The sequence below is a fragment of the Sapajus apella genome, unplaced genomic scaffold (assembly GCF_009761245.1).
Source record: "Sapajus apella isolate SASKATOON/1434 unplaced genomic scaffold, GSC_monkey_1.0 scaffold67, whole genome shotgun sequence".
Taxonomy (NCBI): domain Eukaryota; kingdom Metazoa; phylum Chordata; class Mammalia; order Primates; family Cebidae; genus Sapajus; species Sapajus apella.
This window is the reverse complement of record NW_022437007.1, coordinates 10,817,932-10,837,649: the sequence shown is the minus strand read 5'-3', so window position 1 is coordinate 10,837,649 and position 19,718 is coordinate 10,817,932. Positions and strand designations below refer to the sequence as shown.

The following is a 19,718-nucleotide window of genomic DNA, read 5'->3' as shown; positions in this document are numbered from 1 at the left end:
AAGCAACTTTCTGATTACAACTTGGCTTCTTGTGTCTTTTATGCCTAGAAAGAGAGAACTGGTCATTCCAATATGAGTACTGTAATCCACGTAAGAATCACAGCTCACCAAAGAAATAACAAAACTGTCATGGTGTATATATCAGTCTCCTTCATATCGGTGAATAAGTTCCCACTCCTGAGGAAAGGAGATCCTTGGTGAGTTAATCAAATGAGGTCTTATGTGTGTATGGCTGAGGGCCAGATGTGGGACTTGGGTGAATTCACAAAGATTAAAAACTGCTTTGTGAAGTATGTATCTTCTTCTGAGAATAAGACGTTTCTCTATCTTTCTCCTCCAGAGCTATCTTGGAGTCATAAGTAAAGTGATTAAATTCCATACCACTGTATACGGTTAGTTAGATAATCCTCATTACAATGAATTTATACCAAAATATGAGACTGTCCCTAAATAACAAAACAGAAATGACAGGTAACAGGTGCTTCCCTCTTTCATTATCATAGGAATTCATATGTGGGAACATTCATACATTCCAAAGTTGAGAATAACACTGTGTTTATGGAGAAATCCATCACCTTGGAAAGCATTATTCTTACCTGGTTTGAAGACAAAATAAGACATACCATAGGCCTCTAACAAACGTAAGTAGTTCATTGTTGTAATATAATTGCTATGCAACAACTGGTTGCTCTCATGAGAATTTATATCCAGCTAACTTTATAAAATTCATGGATTTGGGACAGGAAGTTAACAAAAATAACAACCAAAGCAATGACTAGTATCCTCTTAAAACTTAGTTTAATCTTAACAGTATCCCTTTGAGGAAGTCATCAAAGAGCATATGCCCAGTAGAGCCATCACAGAGGCTGACACACCTAGCTACACTAATTGGTGTCAGAAGTTTCCCACTCTAACACATATGCGCCCAGCCTTACCCAGAGTGTAGGCTGAATTCACCAGATCAACTGCCAAAGGGCTGGAAGAAGGGTTTTTCCTCCAAACCATCAAGATCTAATTTATGTATTGTACCATATTGAATACATCTTACTAGTGAGAGTGCTCTCATGTGTCATCATGTTTTAATTTTATTTCATTTTCAAGGTCTGAGTATTTACTTTTAATCAGGGTATCAATATCATTCTTAATTTCCATTTTTCCCCTCCTGGCAATTCAATGAAATGCATGAAGTTGTGAATAGTCCACATCACGGACTATGGTTTCTGGTTCATTCTTATTGTGACAACCAAAGCACTGGAAATGAAATTGAAGAAATAAAAGCTGGTTTCTAGGGGATTCATTTACACTGTTTAGTTGAGTTAAACATCATGGGTAACCAAGTGGTTTATCCCTAACTTTTAAAGAGATTCAGGATGGTTATGTTCTCTCTTATCTCTTGGAAATGCAGGGGGAGGGGGTGGTCAGGAGGGGTGGCATTCACAGTAAAGAGTGGGGAGTCATTTGGACGTTAACTTCTCTTGTCACACTGCTGTGGGGCCAGCCTGTGTCTTACCAGAAATTCATAGAGTGCCTCTTCCCATAGCTAAGTGAACATTTCATGACTGACTCTTAAAGAAATTTTACCAACCAAAGGGCTGAAGCTATACATTATTTTAAACAATTGAGGTGTTAAGTTTAATATTGCTAATAGATGAATGCAATGTTAATCAAAAGCTGAGCCTGTGGGCTTTCCGGCAAAGAAATGTTAAACAAATAAAAATACATTGGAGTTATTTGCTTTAACTTTTAATTTTTTTGTTTTCTTAAAAGAACAGGAAAATGCTGAAAGCAATTTGGAGTGATGAAAATGTGTGACGATACCAAAAATAAATCACTCAATTCACTCAAGATGCTAAGTGGTGCCTACTGATAGATCAAATATGTGAGTGGCCCACAGAGAACTTCAACTTCCAAAAGGCACCAATTTTTCATTTGAAAATAAAGGTTAAGATTGCAGGTGTTTTGGGGAGAAAATGATGCTGGCAGCTATAAAACACTATGAAACAATTTATATTAAGGCTATTCTAACACTGACATATGGATTTACAATCTTTCAAAACCACTAGAATTTGAAATTTGAAGGCAAAAAACCAACAAACAAGGAAAAATCATCTTCTGGTGTTTAAAATATAATCTAGCAGGTTGTAATGAGTTCATGTTCCAAGCAAGGCATCATCCAACTTGAAATGTCAATCAATATTTTATGACGTTGTCATTATTTTTCACAGGTGCCCAAGAAACCCTACCAACCCAGGTATAGATTCATTGCATCTAGTCAGCTTCAACAGCCTCCTTAACTGTCATCCTTTCCTTTTGCCCTTTTGTTACCTGTTACACCTGCAACTTTTAGTTTACCTCTCAACTTAAACTTAGGCCCTTCATACATGTCATATTTGCTCTTCAAATAAAGGTCCCAACCTATTGCTCCAGATGTCTTAACATGTACACCCACCTGGATATTTGTGGATACCACATCCTTATGTTATTTCCAGAAGTGTTTCTAGCTTTTTTTTATGCATAAGATTTAAAAAAGAAATTTTTTAAGTAAATTCTATTAAAAAGATAAAAGCTAAATTTAATTAAGTAATTCCAAACCTAAGGGAACTAAGAACAATTCTAACCAGGGTCCAAGAAAACACAATAAGAACAGCAGATTGAAGGCTCCCCATCCATTTATTCCTTAGCTTTTCTAACTGGATCTTTAATGGAAGAGCCCTCCTTCAGAGGTCAGAAGGAATTTGGTCCTCACTGTCTTCTGCCCTGACGTTACATCTCAGACCAGGCTCCTCTTAACATGTTTATTCCAATACCAATAATAAGCATTGGAGTAAAAAATTTAAAATTGAATGCACAATGGCACTCTTGTAGTATAATCCATACTCTTAAGCATTTTGTCAAAACAGGTACAACATATGAAGAACTCGAACAGACACTCACCTGCCTCACAGTTTTCAGTCACAAGCCCTTTATACAGGTGTTGGCTGAAGGAAATCTTTACATCTTCTCCTTCCATGTGAATGACCAAGAGACCTGTGGTCATCCTAGCTGGAACACCCTGGTCCGTAACTTTTAACTGCAGCCAGAAAGGGAAATATTCTGAAGACAGACTTTGCTGAAGCTGAATTTCTCCTGTATGTTTATCAATAGAAAACATTGACTGGGTCTCTGCAAGACTAAAAACCACAGTTCCATTGGGCCCCAAGTCTGGGTCATCGGCTTTCAGAATGACAGTTGTCTGGTTTGTAGGTGACTGGGGGGAAAGAAAAATATCTAAAGGGTTCTGTTCCAAAAGTGGGTCATTGTCATTAACATCAGTGATATATACTTTTATAATTACAGTAGTGCTTCGTGAGCCCTCGATGCTGCAGTCTCTGGCCACAGCACTAAATGTATGCTGAGATCTGGCTTCACGGTTGAGGGTGTTGCTGGTTCTCAATGTACCTGACGTAGGATCAATGGTGAATGCACCAGAGGCCTCATCAGTCAAAAGATACTCAGTTTGCCCATTCAGGCCTTCATCCTTGTCCACAGCTGAAAGCATAAGAACCACTGTTCCCACTTCAGCATCTTCTCTCACAGACGACTGATAATAAAGTGTGGGAAAAAAAGGGCTGTGGTCATTGGCATCCAAAACTCTAACTTGCAGGTGTATTACAGAGCTCCTAGGCGGATCTCCCAGATCAGAGCACAGGATGGCAAGGGTGAAATTGCTGACTTGCTCCCGGTCCAAAGCACGAGTGGTTGAGAGTTCTCCTGACATCTCATTTATAGCAAAGTACTCATCGGTATTTCCATCTATTAAAAGAAATTCCAAATTCATTTGAATTGAAAAAGTAGTAGCTCTTTGCTAGCACTATCTATGGTATTTATTTACACATTCATTCAAAAAGATATTTATTCCTGATTATATTTTATCCCGGCACTTTTGTAAATATTGGGGATATAACAGTCAACACAATAAAGACTCTGTCCTCATGAAACTTCTGTTCTATTGAGGGAATAAACAGAATAATATGATTCAATGCCTGTCTTTAATCAGTCAATAATTAGAACGCTAGTTTTCACTGATTTGCAGCCATATGATTTCTTTGTGTGCATCTTCAACTTTTAATTTTAATGTATTTTTCCTCATAACAGGATGAAGATATATGTTTTATTTAACATAAAAAACAATAGGAGTTGAGGATAAGAAACAGAATATAATAAAGTGTGGGAAAAAAAGGGCTGTGGTCATTGGCATCCAAAACTCTAACTTGGGAATATAATGTCCTTTTTTTTAGCTATCAATCAGAAACTAGCAGATTTGATTTGTGGTTATTTTCCCAAATATTACCCACTACAGATTTCATGCCTGTTATACTATTGCAGTAAGCTGTCTCTTCTACAAGTCCACAAAGTTTTGTACATGAATCATAACACTTTGGTTAGAATTAGTTGGACACTTTGCTATTTCTTCCAAAACATAAGTAAGGACAATGTTCTATTCATCTATTCCTTTAAAAAAAAATCTGCCCTTTACTATATTCCATGGTATCAAGTAGAAAAAAAATTAAAATTGAACACAAGGACAAAAAGATTTCAAAGACATTTTTAAATAACCATGAAAATTAGGGAGGAAAAATGTGGTTCAAATACTTGCCAGCCATATTCTTTGGATGAAGAGCAGGCCCAATAGTGTGGGAACTTACTAGAGCCTGCATATCAGAGGTATATAGGGACCAAGTGGAGTGTCATTGAGGGGAAACAACAGCTATAGGTAGTTTTAAGGAGGAGGAGAGGGCCTTGTATTTTCATTCATGAGGCATAGTTAATTTACACAAAAAGTGGAGACAATTGGACAAACCTACATTTCTGTAGTGCTTGTGGTTGACAAAGTGAATCAGTCATTCAGCAAACATTTGATGAGCACCTACTATGTGCCAAGTTTGTGCTTGAGATCAGAGATATGAGGGGAGTAAGACATGACCTAGCTTCAAGAGTTTACAGTCTAAAAAGGAAAGGCTGGTCAATACTAAGGTATTAAAGTAGCCTGTGAAAATCATACGTACAGAGTGCTACGTCAGTACATACAGATAGTGCTAGCCAAGGGCTGCTATTTCTCTGAGAAGTATAGAAAAAGGGCACATAGTCCTATGTTACTACGGCCAAGAAATGCTTACTGGAAAAAGTGAGATCAAAGCTCACTCCTAAAGTGGAGGAAGCCACACTACAGGTTTTAGGAAGAGTGCTCCATGCAGAGAAGGAGCCTCTGAGAAGTTCCAGGAATATAAGAATTAACAGGCTGCAAATGTTTGGGTGTGACTAGTACACAGGGCTTCTGGCTGTTTGTATGTGGAGAGTAGGAAAAGGCTGGCAGTAGCGGCAGAGGAAAGACATGAATTTGGGAGGTAAGCAGGGGATTAAATTGTACAGGGCTCTAGGTATACTGCTGAGGATTCTATACTTTCCCTGAAATCCATGAGGGAGACTTCCCAAAGGATTTTGGACATGAAAGTGTCATGAATAAAATTTCTATTTTAAGAATAGTATTGAGGCAGCAATGTCAATGGTTTATTAGAAAATAAAGTCCCAGCACTTTTGAAGCTCTCCTGAAATCCCAGTACTTTTGGAAGCCAAGGCAGGAGGATCCCTTGAGCCCAGGAATTTGAGTCCAGCCTGGCAATATAGTGAGACCTGATCTCTACAAAAAAAATAATAATAACAATAATAATAAAAGACTTAAGTTATTTAGGCATGGTGGCATGCACCAGTAGTCTCAGCTACTCAGGTAGCTGAGGTGGGAGGATTGCTTGAGCCTGGCAGAGAGTAGAGGCTGTAGTGAGCTGTGATTCCGCCACTGCTCAGCCTTGGTGACAGAGCGAGACCCTGTCTTTAAAAAAAAAAAAAAAAAGAAAATGAAAATGAAAAGGTTTTAGGAGTCATAGTAATCTACTTGTGCAACAAGGTGTATCTGAAACAATATGTGCATACAGGGAGTGAACACACTGCAAAGATGTTAAGGAGGAAAATTAAGAAGTTGTGGAGAAAGGATTCTTAACCTGGCTTAGGCGAATGAGTGAAGGGTGTTTAGATCAATCAATCATCTTTAAAATGAGGCCTGAGTGCAGCTGGGTTACTTGAAGCTTTCTCAGGAATTCACCTGGGAACAGGCAGTTTTGTGGTAATTTCCAGAAGTTCAATTTAAATATCCTTATTCCTAACATTGTTCTATCTGAGCGATCACCTGGGATCATGAAATGTATCTTTCCCACATTCACCTTTATAAAAACTCTTCCTGCAAATCAGAAAAGAAAGTCTCCCTCTCACCCAAATAAATGGCTGCCAAATAAAGCGGTCATTCACAATATTGAAAGTTCAGGGGGGCGATCCAAGATGGCCGTTTAGGAACAGCTCAGGATTGCAGCTCCCAGTGAAAGCGCAGAGGGTGAGTGGACGCCGCATTTTTATTGCCCACAGGCTAGGAAATTCCCAGGCGGAGGTGCTCCACAGGTCACCAGCGCGGCTGTTTCAGCCAGCGCGGCTGTGCCAGCCAGCGCGGCTGTGCCAGCCAGCGTCGCTGCCTTGCCCCGCACGGCTGCTTTGTCGGCGCCCCGGAGCAGCGGTTCTCCGTACAAAATACACCAGTCCGGGTGCCCTTTTGGCTGGCGATTGGAGCCACGGGAAGTCACCCATTCATCTGTTTAAAAAGGAGACTGACCAGAGAACCAGGACAGTAGATTCCAGGGCAAAAAAAAAAAAAAAAAAAGCGCCACAAACCTCAGTGCCGCTGTTTAAGCCAGCACAGTGAGTGGCCGTGGGGAAAACAAACAGACCCCGGTGCCTCTTCAACAGGCGACTGGAACACCAACTTAAAAAAGGCTCTGAGGCAGGGAGCCAGGCGATCAGGCTTGGCTGGTCCCACCCCCACAAAAGAACAGCAATCAGAAACTCTGGATTGAGAGTTTCATAGCAAGCACAGCTGAACCCGGGATGGTCCAGCTCTGTGGGGGAGGGGCGTCCGCCATTAGAGAGGCAGCCCGCCATGAAGGAGGTAGTCGACCAATGCTGAGGCAGCCCGCCGTTGCCAAGGCAACCCGCCATTGCTGAGGCAGCCCGCCGTTGCCAAGGCAACCCGCCACAGCAGAGAGACTCTGCCTCAACAGAGGCGGGCCACCATCGCCAAAGCAGTTCTAACTACACCCATATAAACAAGATTGCAGGGAAGTTCACTTGGCAGCTGGGCAGAGCCCACAGCAGCTCAGCAAAGCCTCTACAGGCCGACAGTGACTAGGCTGCCCCCTTGCTGGGCAGGGCAAGTCTGAAGGAAAAAAAAAGAAGGCAGCAGCATAACAGAAACTCATAAATAAAGCCCTAAATCCCTGGGACAGAGCACCAGGGAACAAAAAACAGTTTATGAGTTCTGCTGCCGCAGACCTAAATGTACCTGCCCAGCAGCTCTGAATGAACAACAGAGCTCACAGCTCACCATTTGAGCTCCTATAAAGAAGAGACCGTCTCCTCAAGCAGCTCCCTGACCCACATATATCCAAAGAGACACCTCATAAAGGAGAGATCAGATTGACACTAGGCGGGTATCCTTCTGGGACAAAGATAGCAGAAGAAGAAAACTAGTAACAACCCTTACTGTTCAGCAGCTGCTGCAGGTGAACCCCAGGCAAGCAGGGCCTGGAGTGAACCTCAGCAGACCTACGGCAGAGGGGCCAGACTGTCAGAAGGAAAACCAAGAAACAGAAATAACCTCATCATCAACAAACAGAACGTCAATCTGAAAGATTTGAGACCCAATCTGAAAGCCAGCAACTACAAAGTCGACAGGTGGATAAATCCTTAAAGATGGGAAGAAACCAGCACAAAAAGGATGAAAACACCCGAAACCAGAACACCTCTCCTCCTACAAGGGATCACAACTCCTCACCAGCAAGGGAACAAGGTTGGAGGGAGAAGAAGTGTGATGAAATGACAGAATCAGACTTCAGAAGGTGGGTAGGAAGAAACTTCTGTGAACTTAAAGAACATGTTCTAACCAAATGCAAAGAAACTAAGAACCTTGAAAAAAGATTTGACGAAATGCTAACAAGAATGGACAAAATGGAAAGGAATATAAGTGAATTGATGGAGCTGAAAAACGCAACACGAGAACTTCGCGAAGCATGCATAAGTATCAACAGCCGAATTGACCAAGCAGAAGAAAGGATATCAGAGGTCGAAGATCGACTCAATGAAATAAAACGGGAAGGCAAGACTGGAGAGAAAAGGATAAAAAGGAATGAACAAAGTCTCCAAGAAATGTGGGACTATGTGAAAAGACCTAATCTACGTTTGATAGGCGTACCTGAATGCAACGAAGAGAATGAATCCAAGCTGGAAAATACTCTTCAGGATACTATGCAGAAAAACTTCCCCAACCTAGCAAGACAGGCAAACATTCAAGTCCAGGAAATACAGAGAACACCACAAAGATATTCGTCAAGAAGAGCAACCCCAAGGCACATAATCGTCAGATTCACCAGGGTTGAAATGAAGGAGAAAATACTAAGGGCAGCCAGAGAGAAAGGTCAGGTTACCCACAAAGGGAAGCCCATCAGACTCACAGCAGATCTCTCAGCAGAAACCCTACAAGCCAGAAGAGAGTGGGGGCCAATCTATTCAACATCCTTAAAGAAAAGAACTTTCAACCCAGAATCTCCTGTCCAGCCAAACTAAACTTCATAAGTGAAGGAAAAATAAAATCCTTTGGGAACATGCAAGTACTCAGAGATTTCGTCACCACCAGGCCAGCTCTACAAGAGCTCCTGAAAGAGGCTCTACACATATAAAGGAACAACAAGTACCAGCTCAACTAAAGGGCAAAACACCCAGCTAGCACCAAAATGGCAGTATCAAATTCGCACATAACAATATTAACCCTAAATGTAAATGGACTAAATGCCCCAGTCAAAAGACACAGACTGGCAAATTGGATAAAAAGCCAAAACCCATTGGTGTGCTGTATCCAGGAAACCCATCTCACATGCAAGAATACACAAAGGCTCAAAATAAAGGGATGGAGGAAGGTTTACCAAGCAAATGGAGAGCAAAAAAAAGCAGGAGTTGCAATTCTCATCTCTGATAAATTAGACTTTAAAGCAACAAAGATCATAAGAGACAAAGAGGGACATTACATAATGGTCAAAGGATCAATGCAACAAGAAGAGCTAACGATCCTAAATATATATGCACCCAATACAGGAGCAACCAGATACATAAGGCAAGTTCTTAATGACTTACAAAGAGACTTAGACTCCCACACAATAATAGTGGGAGACTTTAACACCCCATTGTCAATATTAGACAGATCAACCAGACAGAAAATTAACAAGGATATGCAGGACTTGAACTCAGACATGGACCAAGCAAACCTAATAGACATTTACAGAACTCTCCACCCCAAACCCATGGAATATACATTCTTCTCAGCACCACATCACACCTACTCTAAAATTGACCACATAATTGGGAGTAAATCACTCCTCAGCAAATGCAAAAGAACGGAAATCGTAACAAACAGTCTCTCAGACTACAGTGCAATCAAGTTAGAACTCAGAATTCAAAAACTAACCCAGAACTGCACAGCTTTATGGAAACTGAACAACTTGCTCTTGAATGTTGACTGGATAAACAATGAAATGAAGACAGAAGTAAAGATGTTCTTCAAAACCAAAGAGAATGAAGACACAACATACCAGAATCTCTGGGACACATTTAAAGCAGTCTCTAGAGGAAAATATATAGCAATAAGTGCCCACATGAGAAGCAAGGAGAGATCAAAAATTAACACCCTATCGTCAAAACTGAAAGAGCTAGAGAAGTAAGATCAAAAAACCTCAAAGTCTAGCAGAAGACAAGAAATAGCTAAGATCAGAGCAGAACTGAAGGAGATAGAGACACAAAAACCCCTTCAAAAAATCAATAAATCCAGGAGCTGGTTTTTTGAAAAGATCAACAAAATAGACAGACCACTAGCCAGATTAATAAAAAAGAAAAGAGAGAATAACCAAATTGATGCAATAAAAAATGATAAAGGGGATATCACCACAGATTCCACAGAAATTCAAACCATCATCAGAGATTATTACAAACAACTCTATTCACATAAACTAATAAACCTGGAAGAAATGGATAAATTCCTGGACACTTGCCTCACAAGCCTAAACCAGGAAGAAGCCGAAACCCTGAACAGACCCATAACAAGGTCTGAAGTTGAGGCAGCAATTAAGAGCTTACCACCCAAAAAAAGTCCAGGTCCAGATGGGTTCACAGCCAAATTCTACCAGACATACAAAGAGGAGCTGGTACCATTCCTTCTGAAACTATTCCAAACAATACAAAAAGAGGGAATTCTTCCCAAATCATTTTATGAGACCAACATCATCCTGATTCCAAAACCCGGCAGAGACTCAACAACAAAAGAAAACTTCAGGCCAATATCCATGATGAACATAGATGCAAAAATCTTCAATAAAATACTGACAAGCCGATTGCAACAGCACATCAAAAAGCTTATCCACCATGATCAAGTAGGCTTCATCCCAGGGATGCAAGGCTGGTTCAACATACACAAGTCTATAAACGTAATTCACCACATAAACAGAACCAAAGACAAAAACCACATGATTATCTCAATTGATGCAGAGAAGGCCTTTGACAAAATTCAACAGCCCTTTATGCTAAAAACCCTCAATAAGCTAGGTATTGATGGAACGTATCTCAAAATAATAAAAGCTATTTATGACAAACCAACAGCCAATATCATACTGAATGGGCAAAAAACTGGAAGCATTCCCCTTGAAATGTGGCACCAGACAAGGATGCCCTCTCTCACCACTGCTATTCAATACGGTATTAGAAGTTCTAGCCAGAGCAATCAGGCAAGAAAAGAAATAAAGGGCATTCAAATAGGAAAGGAGGAAGTCAAATTGTCTCTATTTGCAGACGACATGATTGTATATCTAGAAGACCCCATCCTCTCAGCCCCAAATCTCCTGAAACTGATAAGCAAGTTCAGCAAAGTCTCAGGATACAAAATCAATGTGCAAAAATCACATGCATTCCTATACACCAATAACAGACTTAAAGAGAGCCAAATCAAGAACAAACTTCCGTTCACAATTGCCACAAAGAGAATTAAATACCTAGGGATACAACTAACAAGGAACCTAAAGGACCTCTTCAAGGAGAACTACAAGCCACTGCTCAATGAAATCAGAGAGGACACAAACAGATGGAGAAACATTCCATGTTCATGGTTAGGAAGAATCAATATCCTGAAAATGGCCATACTGCCCAAAGTAATTTACAGATTCAATGCTATACCCATCAAGCTACCAATGACCTTCTTCGCAGAACTGGAAAAAACCACCTTAAACTTCATATGGAACCAAAAGAGAGCCCACATAGCCAAGTCAATTCTAAGCAAAAAGAACAAAGCAGGAGGCATCACACTACCGGACTTCAAACTATACTACAGGGCTACAGTAATCAAAACAGCATGGTACTGGTACCAAAACAGAGATATAGACCAATGGAACAGAACAGAGGTCTCAGAGGCAACACAACATATCTACAACCATCTGATCTTTGACAAACCAGACAAAAACAAGCAATGGGGAAAGGATTCCCTGTTCAATAAATGGTGTTAGGAAAGCTGGCTAGCCATGTGCAGAAAGCAGAAACTGGACCCCTTCCTGACACCTTACACTAAAATAACTCCAGATGGATTAAAGACTTGAACATAAGACCTAACACCATAAAAACCCTAGAAGAAAATCTAGGCAAAACCATTCAGGACGTAGGTGTAGCAAGGACTTCATGACCAAAACACCAAAAGTATCGACAACAAAAGCCAAAATAGACAAATGAGACCTAATCAAATTCCACAGCTTCTGCACAGCAAAAGAAACAGTCATTAGAGTGAATCGGCAACCAACAGAATGGGAAAAAATTTTTGCAGTTTACCCATCTGACAAAGGGCTGATATCCAAAATTTACAAAGAACTAAAACAGATTTACAAGAAAAAAACTAACAAGCCCATTCAAAAGTGGGCAAAGGACATGAACAGACACTTTACAAAAGAAGACATACATGAGGCCAACAAACATATGAAAAAATGCTCATCATCACTGGTCATCAGAGAAATGCAAATCAAAACTACATTGAGATACCATCTCGCGCCAGTTAGAATGGCGATCATTAAAAAATCTGGAGACAACAGATGCTGGAGAGGATGTGGAGAAACAGGAACACTTTTACACTGTTGGTGGGAGTGTAAATTAGTTCAACCATTGTGGAAGACAGTGTGACGATTCCTCAAGGACCTAGAAATAGAAATTCCATTTGACCCAGCAATCCCATTACTGGGTATATATCCAAAGGATTACAAATCGTTCTACTATGAGGACACGTGCACACGAATGTTCATTGCAGCACTGTTTACAATAGCAAAGACCTGGAACCAACCCAAATGCCCATCAACGATAGACTGGATAGGGAAAATGTGGCACATATACACCGTGCAATATTATGCAGCCATCAAAAACGATGAGTTTGTGTCCTTTGTAGGGACATGGATGAACCTGGAAACCATCATTCCCAGCAAACTGACAGAAGAGCAGAAGATCAAACACCGCATGTTCTCACTCATAGGCGGGTGTTGAACAATGAGAACACATGGACACAGGGAGGGGAGCACTACACACTGGGGTCAGTTGGGGGGAAATAGGGGAGGGATGGTGGGGGGTGGGGAGCTGGGGAGAGACAGCAAGGGGATAAATGCCAGATGTAGGTGATGGGGAGGAAGGCAGCAAATCACACTGCCAAGTGTGTACCTATGCAACAATTTTGCATGTTCTTCACATGTACCCCAAAACCCAAAATGCAATAAAATAAATAAATGGGAAAAAAAAAAGAAAGTTCAATGTCAAGACGGTAACTGGCTTTAATGCCTGGGAAAAATATCCTTTTGCAGTAGAAGAGGTTCTCTGCTATCAATCAAATTATAGGGCCTATTCAAGTTTTTAAATGGTAGATAAATAAAAAGGACTCTTCATTAACATTTTGGCATATAACTCAGAAGATATACAAGTACTAAATTAACTTCTGTAATCATACTTCCATTTTTAAAAATGTAAAAAAGGAATTTTCAGTGCTTACATCAGTAACAAAGAGAAACAGCAACAGATTTGGCACTGCACTTTGTCTTATTTTAGCAAAAAGGAACATGCATTCCCAGAATCATGAACTCACTGGAAAAAAGGAACCCATCAATCTGATTCAGAGATGCATTTCCAATACAGCTTTACGTTTTATGTTATTGTTTGTCAAAATTTGGGTCCTTGAGGCTGTCAGGAAATTGTGAAACATTTTGAAATAGGAAGAACAAGATGAGCAGGTGCCCTGGTATTGAAGAAAGAAGGGTGGGGCACAAGTGTCCAGTGTGTTTTTGCCATCAGAGTGGTCTTCCACCTTCACTGCCTTTTTGACCACTCTGTAAATTGTTGAAAACAGATAATAATGTAAATGATTCTTGTCCACAGAAATGCCAGTAAATCTGGTGAAATGCCACTGACTGTTGTCTTGCAAATATACCTGTTACGTATTTCAGAATTCCTTATTCCCTTTGTGTGTGTGTGTGCCTACGTACGGCTTTTGGAATTTTCCTTGAACCAGTTTTAACATCTTTTTGGTTCACTCATTAATTAGTGAATTAAATAAAAGTTATTTGCAGGTACCATTTTTATATTTGTATGACAGTTACTATTTGACTTTTAATAACAACATCCTTTAATGGGACCTGGATCTAGGATGCAGATAGAGACGGGAGCCATTAGCCTCCCAATGGCAGCTAAAGACAGGTGCTGGATGAAATGACCCAGTAAGCATGTGTCTATGAGAAAAAAAAAATTAAAACTGATTATGTGAAAGCAACAAAAATAGAAAAACACTATCTGTTACATCCTTACATCCACTAATGTTAGGACAGAAAACAATTCACAGCAGTTTGCAAAGGCAGATTTTTTTTTTTTTTTTTTTTTTTTGTTTGATGAGGGGTTTTTCCTTTTTTTCCCAGGCTGGAGTGCAATGGTGCGATCTCGGCTCACCGCAACCTCCGCCTCCTGGGTTCAGGCAATTCTCCTGCCTCAGCCTCCTGAGTAGCTGGGATTACAGGCACGCGCCACCATGCCCAGCTAATGTTTTGTATTTTTAGTAGAGACGGGGTTTCACCATGTTGACCAGGATGGTCTCGATCTCTTGACCTTGTGATCCACCCACCTCGGCCTCCCAAAGTACTGGGATTACAGGCTTGAGCCACCATGCCCGGCGCAAAGGCAGATTTTTAAAGAATGTGGAGGACAGTGGTTCAAGGTAGCTGTGAGAAGGAGGTAGAGAGAAAGCTCAGGCACAAATCAGTTCTGACTGGATGTGTATTTTGTAGACAAAACCAACAGGTATCAACACAGAGTAATCGACACAGAGGAGTGTGTGTCAACTCAGCATCCTGGAGGAAATTTTTAAATACTTACATATTTGGAAGGCTGAGGCACAAGAATTGCTTGAATCTGAGAGGTGGACGTTGCAGTGAACCTTCATGCCACTGCACTCCAGCTTGGGTGACAGAGCAAGACTGTCTTAACAAACAAATAAGCAAACTTACCAATTATGTGATATTCGACAGCTCTGTTATTGCCGGCATCCATATCAGAGGCTAAAACAGTATAGACAACCTCTGGTTCCTGGTTTTCCAGAACCTCAATGTCGTAACTGAAAACAATAAACTCTGGTGCGTGATCATTTTCATCTTCAACAGTGCAGAGGATTGTTGTGGTGCCGGACAGCGAAGGGACTCCGCCATCTCGTACTAGTACTGACAAAGAGCACAAAGATGGCATGAATTGTGGCCTTTGATTCATACCTAAAACATACTATTCTAACTAGACCAAGTCAGACTAAACTAACCAGGTAGCACTGGCTCAATAATATTTTATTTAAATATACCCTACCAAAATGTAACATTTCACCACTGAACTGGTTTTTTTGTTTTGTTTTGTTTTACTTTGTTTTGTTTTGCATAGTCAAAGAATCCCTTACCTCGAAGGGTGAAGACCTCTTGAATTTCTCTGTCAAGCATGGTGGTTGTCACTACTTCTCCAGTGTCAGAATTTATCTGGAACAATTCAAATGAAGCACCTGGCATGATTTCAAACTGAAGCTTGGAATTGACTCCTTAAGAAAAGCAAAGAAAAACTTAGCAATCATTTCTCTGAAATACATTCACCCACTTTCCTATTTCTTTTCTTTGAACATGATATGCCATAGATGAAAATGGCAAGATTCTCAAACAGCCTTCAAATTAAGGTAAAAGAAAAACTCTTTTGGCCATTCTTGCTAAATAAAAGCCTCATGGGCTGAAATGTTTGATTTTCAAAAGTCTTATGAGACTTCCCCACAGTGAATGCTTAGAATTTTTTCCTTCCCATAAAAAATTTCTTATGAGTGTGCAACTCTACAACATATTCCTAATTACTCCCTCTAACACCCCTGATTGTGATTTAATGACTTAATTTTAAGCTTACAGGGCAAATGACAATTTCTATAGATTGACCCGCTGTTTAAAAGCCCACGCTAAGTTATAGAACTGTTTATTTTCAACCTCAAGAAGTAGGCACGTAGAACTGCTCATATATGTATTTTTGTTTGTTTTGTCTTCCACTTAGTGTTCAGTCTGCTATCTGGAGTGAGAAATGTGGTACCACATTATTACGCATGTTGGAAATAATTCTTCCCATATTTTTGCGGTTTCATTTCTCCCCTGAGAAAACTCTCAACGTCATTTCCATCACTGGTTAAGAAGATCATTCATACTATTAATTGTAATGACTTTATCCCATGCTGTTGTAATTTATTTGCATTTTACACAAGTTCCTCTCAGTCATTTTCCTACATTCTTTTTTTAACTGACAAGAAGCTAGGTGTACCCCCAGTACTCAGAATGTACAATGTTATACTTTAATAAAAGATAAAATGTCATTCTTTTGGCCTTAACAAAAAAACATCAATTATAGATTTCCATCTTGCCAGCCTTAAAAAGTAAATGTTCATTCCATTATGACCTGGCAGATATTATATAGGAGTGAGAGCTGAAAGGAGTGGAATAGAATTCTAGTTTTATCAGAATGAATATACATATCTTCTTACTATATAACTGGGAGGAGAAATATATTTGAGATATAATCCACAGGCATTGGAATGGCCCTGAGAAAAAAGTCTAATAACATAGGACCAATGTATTTTGTATGATATGGTCAGAGATCACCAAAATGTTTCATTCCATCATTAGGCTTTAGGCATATTATTAATGGTTATTACTAAAGAGTCACTTAAGGATTACTTTGGTCATTTAAAGATCGTGTAATCTATTCTATAGCCAACACAGAATTTCTTAAAATTCCAAGTTGTTAAAATTTGTCATTCCTATCTCTGCCTATTTTATAAAAATGGGAACAATATTATCTTATATTTACATTCCTTTTCCTCAAAAAAGAGAGAAATAACAGGTACCACGCATAGTACTATGTGCCAAGTACTGGGTCAAACAGATGTGACCTCTGTGTTCAAAAAAATCACATAGATCTTTTAATTTTTCAATGAACAAACTCATTCATATGATTTTGTGACAAATTATATATGCACCATTGCATATTTTTGTATGATTTTGTTACACATTATATATACCATTGCATATTATATATTTTATTACATATTATAGTATGCTATATATTATATATTTGTAATTCTCAACACTTGCCAAACCTAGAAAATGTCTTTAATTGTTTACACATAAATTCATATCTTTATACTGTCCCTTCCTCCCACAGTTTCCATTATCCACTATTGTGCCTCACCACTCTACTCAACATTTATCTGGCTTTTTAGGAACTTCCAGATTTTATTTATTTTAATTCTATATGGGTTTTATCCCTAAGATACCAATACATTCACCTTCAGCCATCTTAATACATTATTAAGGATAAATAAAATCTTTACCTACAACTGTACTCTGCATATATACATTTTTTATACCCCAAACTTCATACCCTTTACAACTTGGTAATAGGAAGTAAATTAAATGCATTTTACTACAACTTACTTAGAATTTAATTAGTGCTTTGGTTTTTCCTCCTTAGACCCTTGTAAGCCTACAGAACAAACATAGCATCATCAAACATGAGAACTAAGAAAAGAAAAATTAAAAAGAGATTATTTGGTCTCATTCTATCACCTCACTAAGCAAATTGGAAGTTTGGATCTGAAGATATTTAGTGATATCCTTATGACACATGCCCACTAAAGGATATGTGTGTGTGTGTGTGTGTGTGTGTGTGTGCGTGTGCGCGCGCACATGCGCGCGCACCTATGTGTGTATATGTGTCCATACTTAGGTGTGTGTGCATGCCAGTGTGAATGTGCACAAGTGCATGCACACACACACACACACACACACACACACACAAACACATCTATCTTCTCTTAGACCTCAAGACCTACAGTCCCATGACTTCCTAATTCCTTCCACTCTAGGATACCTCTCCTCAATTCATTTCTCTCCTTCTCCAGTCCAGCCCATAAGCTATCCTTCTAGCAATCTTGCAGTTTCTCAGGTCCTGGGGCTTTCTTCCAAAGATGTCCAGCAAAGCCCCAGCCCTGAATCACTCCAACCATCTCTTTACTTCATTTGAATATCCAACAGATGGCTGGGGCTACAGAAAATTTCACAACATCATGGATAGAGACCACCGCAGCACCATCGTATTGGGCAATCTTTCCAGGTGTCCGTAATCACCCCTCTTCCGTTCAGGTCTCCTGCCCAATCACTACCTGGCTTACTCTCACAGATCACTTCCCTTTCCATTTTCCAGAGAGAAAGGAAGCATTGGCACCCCTCACCCTCTGCACCTGTACTCAACTGTTCCCCTTACTCCCTGTCTCAATGGCAAAGTCATTCTTCAAAACACTCCCAGAATTTTCCTGTCAGGTCTAGTCTTTCTCCTAAAATTTTTTTCCTTAAATTACATCCTTCTCTAGCTATAAGAATCAGGCTTTTTTCTCCTTCTCTTTGTAGCCAAATTTCTTTTGAAAGTCATATTCAGTCTATAGCTAGCTTCAAATCATGCCATTTCCAGTTATTCTTTCTACAGTGACCGTGACCTTCTGATTATAAAATCCACTGGCCATTTCTAGTTCTTACCTAACTTGTCTTCTCTGTGGTATCATATATGGCTGACAGACATTAAAAAAGAAAGAAAGGAAGAAAAGAAGGAACAAAAGGAAGGAGGGAAGAAAGGCATAAGGAAGACAGAAGTAAAAAATAAAAGAAAAAGAATATTTTTGTTTGTTGCTCTGTGACATATTTTTCTCTTGCTTCCTGGAGTGGGGCTCACTGACAAACAATGTGCTGGCCATCACACCATTGCCATCTCATACTACACATTCACGTCTTCAGTTTGTATCCATATGCAGATGACATCCATGCCCATGCACTGAGCTCCAGTCATCTGTTTGGCTGGTTCATTCATTTATTCATTCATGTGTTCACTTAAGAATGCACAGATACTGGGTGTCAGGTACTGGAAAGGCACCACTGATAGTTACCTTGGTCCTCAGAGTTCCCCTCTAGAGGGGAAGATAATTAGATCCACGAGTTACAGAAAGTGTGATAGAATATATGAAATCACTGAGGAAGTGGATCAGAGAAGACATCTCAGGTATAGTTTGGTCATTAATTATCTCATTGAATTAACATATGTAAAGAGTGATCCTAAGTGCCAAGGTACCAAACCATGTTCTAAAAATATAACGTCTGGTAAACAGACAAATTCTCTACCCTCACGGTGTCTACAATATAGCACTGGATACAGATAAGCAAGCTGGTAGTCACAATTCCCCCTGATAAGACATGATGGGTAAGTTGAGTTGCCCTCTATATATCAGAGACCCTAAAGATGAATAGGGATTAATGGGTAAGAAGGAAGAAAGTATGTCTGAATGAGTTCAAAATAAAATCCAAATACCTTACCACAGTCCCCAAAGTCCCATATCACGTGGGTTCTGCATATCTTTCCAACGTATTCTCAGGGACTCACTCCCTTGCTATATTCTTATCCCACTGGTTTCCTTTCTGTTCTCTGAACGTGCTGAGCATCTTTCTGCTGAGGCCTCTGTAGTGGCTGCTCCCTCTGCCTGCTCCTCTCAGTTCTTCACATGGAGTATTATTTATTAAACCATAGTGCCTCAGACCCAAATCTGTTCTTCTGTACTCCACCCTGTGAGGCTGGGGCTTGGGATCTGCAAACCACATTCTCCATCGCCAACTACCCCTCTCCTAGGGTCTGCCACAAATGGACACTAGAAGGAGACTCAAAGTCAGGACAGAAAACAGGACTTCCTTCTTCCTAGTTACTTAGTGTCATCATGAGCAATGCTATTTAGTCTGTTTCACTACTCCCAGAACCAGGCTCTGCAAGGTTCCTTCTCTCATTTTCTTCCTAGGGTCTGATACTCTAAACCTCTTCTTTCCCAGTATTAGTGGTGGTAGCTGCCTTCTAGAGTTTTGTTTTTGGTGTTTTTTTGTTGTTGTTGTTATCTCAGTATTCCCTCTTGTTTACTCATTCATCCAACATCTGTTTGC

General features: G+C 39.9%; 1 protein-coding gene across 1 annotated transcript in view; it reads right to left on the bottom strand.

The window, feature by feature from the left end:
- The window catches only part of DCHS2 (dachsous cadherin-related 2), a 272,685-nt gene that overhangs the window by 67,887 nt on the left and 185,080 nt on the right, over positions 1-19,718 (bottom strand). The window contains exons 11-13 of the mRNA XM_032248619.1: positions 15,122-15,256; positions 14,688-14,897; positions 2,935-3,792 (exon numbers count right to left, since the gene is read on the bottom strand). Of these exons, the coding sequence (XP_032104510.1) occupies positions 2,935-3,792; positions 14,688-14,897; positions 15,122-15,256 (1,203 nt within the window). The remainder of the gene's footprint in view (positions 1-2,934; positions 3,793-14,687; positions 14,898-15,121; positions 15,257-19,718) is intronic.